Below are 4,067 nucleotides of genomic sequence, written 5' to 3' on the forward strand. Positions count from 1 at the left end.
ATATATATGTGTATATAAATCTTTGGCTGTGCGAGGTCGTGGGTGTCCCATGTTGAGTTGTGGTGAAGAGTCCTGCCGATGCAGGAGACGTGGGTTCTGTCCCTGGGCTGGGAAGATCCCCCAGTCTATAGGGTTACAGAGAGTCAGACACAGCCGAGCAGCAGAGCACGCGCTCGCGCTGGGCCTTGGTTGCAGCATACAGGCTCTTTGTTGCACCATGCGGGGTCTAGCTCCCCAGCCAGGGGTTGAGCTTAGGCCCTCTGCACTGGGGCCTCAGAGTCTTAGCCACTTGACCACCAGGGGAGTCCCTCCATTTATGTCTGCATTTTGTAGCCAAATTGGTAAGATCCTGCCGTATCATGTAACTCTTGGTACTGACCCTCAGCAATTCTTGGTAATGACCCCCAAACCAAGTGCTATGGAATAGCAGGCACCATGGGACTCTGGCCGAGGCGCAGAAGGTGGTCCCAGGCTGAACTGCACTAGAGGGCAAGGCTCTCTCAGCCGCCCTCCAGGCCAGGGCTCCTACATCTGCTAATATCCCATTCGCCAAAACAACGTGCACTCTGCCTCACTGGCAGGGGCCGAGGGTGGGCCTCACACCCATCTGCTGTCCTGGAGAGCAACATTCAGCAGCAAGCATGGCTAGGCTCCCGGTTTCTTCCTCTCCTGTGTGTGTTTAGGATGCTTGTTTGCAAGCCAAGTTTGGGTTCATGGGCTGCTGGCCATGTAGCTTTTGCTGTGCAACAAACTGCCGTATTGAGGGAGCCCACCTGGCAGTGCTCCAGACCTGGTCCTGGGTCAGGATGGCTTGGGTCCTGGGTGCATCTGTACTGTGAGGCCAGAGAGCAACCCGAGGGGAAGTGCAGGCTGCGGGCGTTCAGGCCTCTCCCTGTGCCCTGTTGGCCAAAACAGGTCACATCCCAGGCCCAAGCTGGGGGGATGGGGGCGGGCGGTGGCACTGCAAGGCCCAAGTCCAGAGGTCGAGAGGCCACAGGACACCGGGAGAACCTGAGCTCAAGTGGGAGCACTCCCGCAGGAACACCGTGCTCCGGAAGAGTGCCTGTGGGCCCCGGGGCGGCGGCCTTTCTCCATGTCGGTTAAGATCCCGTTTGCGCACTTAAACAGTGGATCCTGAGTGTACATGTGTGTGTCGGAGGGGGTGGGGTGGGGAAGTGTCTTTGTGGACTGATCTGAGCTGAGCTTTCAGTTCAGGAGAATGAGTGTCACTTTCCCCATGGTTATAATGTCTGCACAAGTCAGTTATACCACTTTTTGTTGCACTGGGGCCAGGCAGTGGGGGCGTTTATTGAGCCCTCTGATGGGTGGTATCAGTGCCTGCCTGGCCTCAGCATGGTGTGGCCTCAGGGGTGACCAGGCCTTGGGGCCAGTGTCTGTCCTCTCCCGAGGCTGCAGCAGCCCCAGACACACAGCACAGGGGAGGTGCTTGCAACCTGGGGAGATGAAGGGTGTTCTTCTAAGAAACCCCAGCGATGGTGGGTCAGGTCCTTCGTGTGGCCAGCTGAGGTCATCAGGCGTCACCTCCAAGCTGAGTGTGATTGTTACCACTCACCCTGGGTGACGGAGACTGTGTGTGATGCTTCACTACATGTGAGAGCAAGAGAAACCCAGGCCAGTGCTGGGCTACATGGGAGACACACTAAACACCCTGAGAGGGCGAGGGCAGGCGGGCAGGCTCGTGTGCTGGGAGGGCCTTCAAAGTGGCCTCGCCAGAGGGGCTCAGGGCAGAAGGCTCGGGTCAGGGGAGTAGGGACGAGCCCTGCTTGTCAGGGCTGATGAGCTGCAGCGCAGGCTGCGTGCCTCTGCTTGTGTGCGTGTGGCCTTGTCCTCGTTGGGGACGATCTCTGCTTCTACCACACAGGTGAGCCCCTGTGTAGGCCAGCTGCCCGCGCATTAGGGTCTCCTCTCTGCCTGTCCACGCTGAGCCATGGCAGGGGGCCCACTGTACCTGTACCTCCTGGAGAGGCTATTGCTGTGCCTCTACTTGGGAGTGGCCACACTCAAGGGGTCTCATCCCTCTGGGCTCCTTCTAGCCCAGAACAGGGTCAAGGTGGAGGTTCCTGGCAGGTGGAGCCCGGTTCTGGGTGGGAGCCAGGTTCTATGGCCCGTGGGCCTCCAGGCCAACAGGATGATCCTCTTTCCTCCATAGACAAACCCAAGAGGGCGGCCTCAAGGAGTCTGTCTCCTGGGGCACTCAGAGGACCCAGGAGGTCCCCTGCGAGGTGAGGACACCCCTGGAGCGTGGCCACTCCACAGAGATCCCGGTGCAGACAGGAAAACCGGTGAGGGCTCCCGGGGCTGGGGTCCGAGGTGGGGAGGGTGAGAGTGGGTGGGGGAGGGGGAGAGCAGCAGGTGGGCTGAGGCTGGGGTGTGGGGGAAAGAGTGGGATGGGGTGGGTGTGACTGGGGGGCTGCTGTACTCCCAGGCTGTGGACGTCCAGATGCAGAGCATGGTCCTGAGAGGCCCTGACGGGGAGCCCCAACCTGGGCTGGAGAGCCAGGGCCGAGCAGCCTCCATGCCCCGCCTGGCAGCAGAGACTCAGGTGGGTGGTCTGGGAGGGTTGGGGTCGTGGAAGGGGGTTGGAGCTGAGAAGACTTGGCATGGAGGAGCTTGCATCCCACGGGTGGGCTTTGCTGGGGTGAAGCTTCCCAAATGCACTGTGTCCAGGACACCCTCAGCCCCGCTGGAAACCCTCTGGAGGTGTTGTCAGGCCGTCTAGAGTCCTCACTGCCCACTGTGCTCAGCGCCTGTCTGGGCACCGAGGCCTGCAGCCCACAGGTGGCCCCATGGCCCCGACCTAGCCTTTCCCTCTCTCTGGGACATGCCTCTCCCTACCCCGAGCCCTGCCCCTCCCTAGAAATCAGTGCCTCCTGCAGCCACCCTGTCCCTTTCAGGGGGTGACCCTGTTCTTTCTCTGGGACACTGGACAGCCTGGCAGGGAAGCCCCTGGGTTGGGGCTGTGCACTGTGGGCTGAGTCCCTAGGCAGAGCACGCCTCTTCCAGCCCCTCCCGGCCCGGCTCTGCCCGCTGCTCAGCACCCTCCTGGCCTGGCCGCCTCCCCTCGGTGCCACGTTGGTGCCCCCTCTCCCTCCGTGCTGCTTGAGCTTGACGGTGGCTGCGGGTGCGTGCGTTTCCACGAGTCTTGATTTCAGCCCTGGAGGAGCAGCTTCACAGTCCTGGATGGACAGAGGGCTGGCAGAGTGGTCGACCACGGCTGCCAAGGCAGCTCTGGGTCCCATCTGGGACCCTTCCAGCCAGGCCAGCAGCCCCTCTTCCCAGCACCTTCCCTGTCCTATAGGGACCTGGGCCTCACCTGGCTTGGGAGAGACAGACACATAAATGGCAACTTGTGCAAAGGGTGCTTTTGAAGAAAGGGTGGATCTCAGGTGGGGAAGAGTATTCCAGGGAGAGGGAAAGGCCTCACGGTCCCTGAACCCCAGACCCCCAGTGGTCCTCCCCAGGCCAGGCCCTCCTAGGCACCATCCTTCCCCCATCCCCACCCTCCTGGGGGCTCAGCCTGCCCTGTCTGGGGAGATACCCCAGCTTCAGGGATGGAGCCCCAGGCCCATTCCTCCCAATGGGATGTGTCCTGTGGTCTGCCAGCCCCCATGGCCTGGCTGCTGCCTGGAGGCTGGACCCCACTCTCAGGCTGTGAGCCCACCCATGTCCCCGCCCACAGCCACCCCCAGATGCCAGCCCCATGAAGCGCTCCATCTCCACACTGGCACCCCAGAGGCCCCACGTGGCTCATCTGTGCACCGCGGCCCTGGACCGCACTCCAGCCAGCCAGGCCGCCCCCCCCCACCACCACCGCTGCCATCGCCGCAGGGACCGGAAGCAGAAGTCCCTGGAGAAGGGGCCTGGCCTGTCTGCAGACACAGATGGCGGTGCGTGCGAGGGGCTCTCGGGGGGTGGTGGCTCCAGTTGGGGTCCAAGAATCCCTGTGAGAACTTCTTCCCTTCTGTAACTCATGACCCCACGGGCAACCCTGAATGTGGAGACAGGACCACCTCCCACCTTTCCCTGGGAACCCTGCTGGCCCTGAG

At 62.1% G+C, this 4,067-nt stretch overlaps 1 protein-coding gene across 1 annotated transcript in view; it reads left to right on the top strand.

Moving 5' to 3' along the window:
* LOC105004623 (voltage-dependent N-type calcium channel subunit alpha-1B) overlaps window positions 1-4,067 on the top strand; it is a gene marked incomplete at its 5' end in the record, with an annotated part of 57,622 nt that overhangs the window by 52,321 nt on the left and 1,234 nt on the right. Inside the window, 3 exons of the mRNA XM_010862294.1 lie at window positions 2,171-2,303; window positions 2,447-2,563; window positions 3,701-3,908. Coding sequence (XP_010860596.1) covers window positions 2,171-2,303; window positions 2,447-2,563; window positions 3,701-3,908 — 458 coding nt within the window. The remainder of the gene's footprint in view (window positions 1-2,170; window positions 2,304-2,446; window positions 2,564-3,700; window positions 3,909-4,067) is intronic.

This window comes from Bison bison, unplaced genomic scaffold (assembly GCF_000754665.1).
Source record: "Bison bison bison isolate TAMUID 2011002044 unplaced genomic scaffold, Bison_UMD1.0 scf7180017858072, whole genome shotgun sequence".
In the NCBI taxonomy this organism is placed as follows: domain Eukaryota; kingdom Metazoa; phylum Chordata; class Mammalia; order Artiodactyla; family Bovidae; genus Bison; species Bison bison.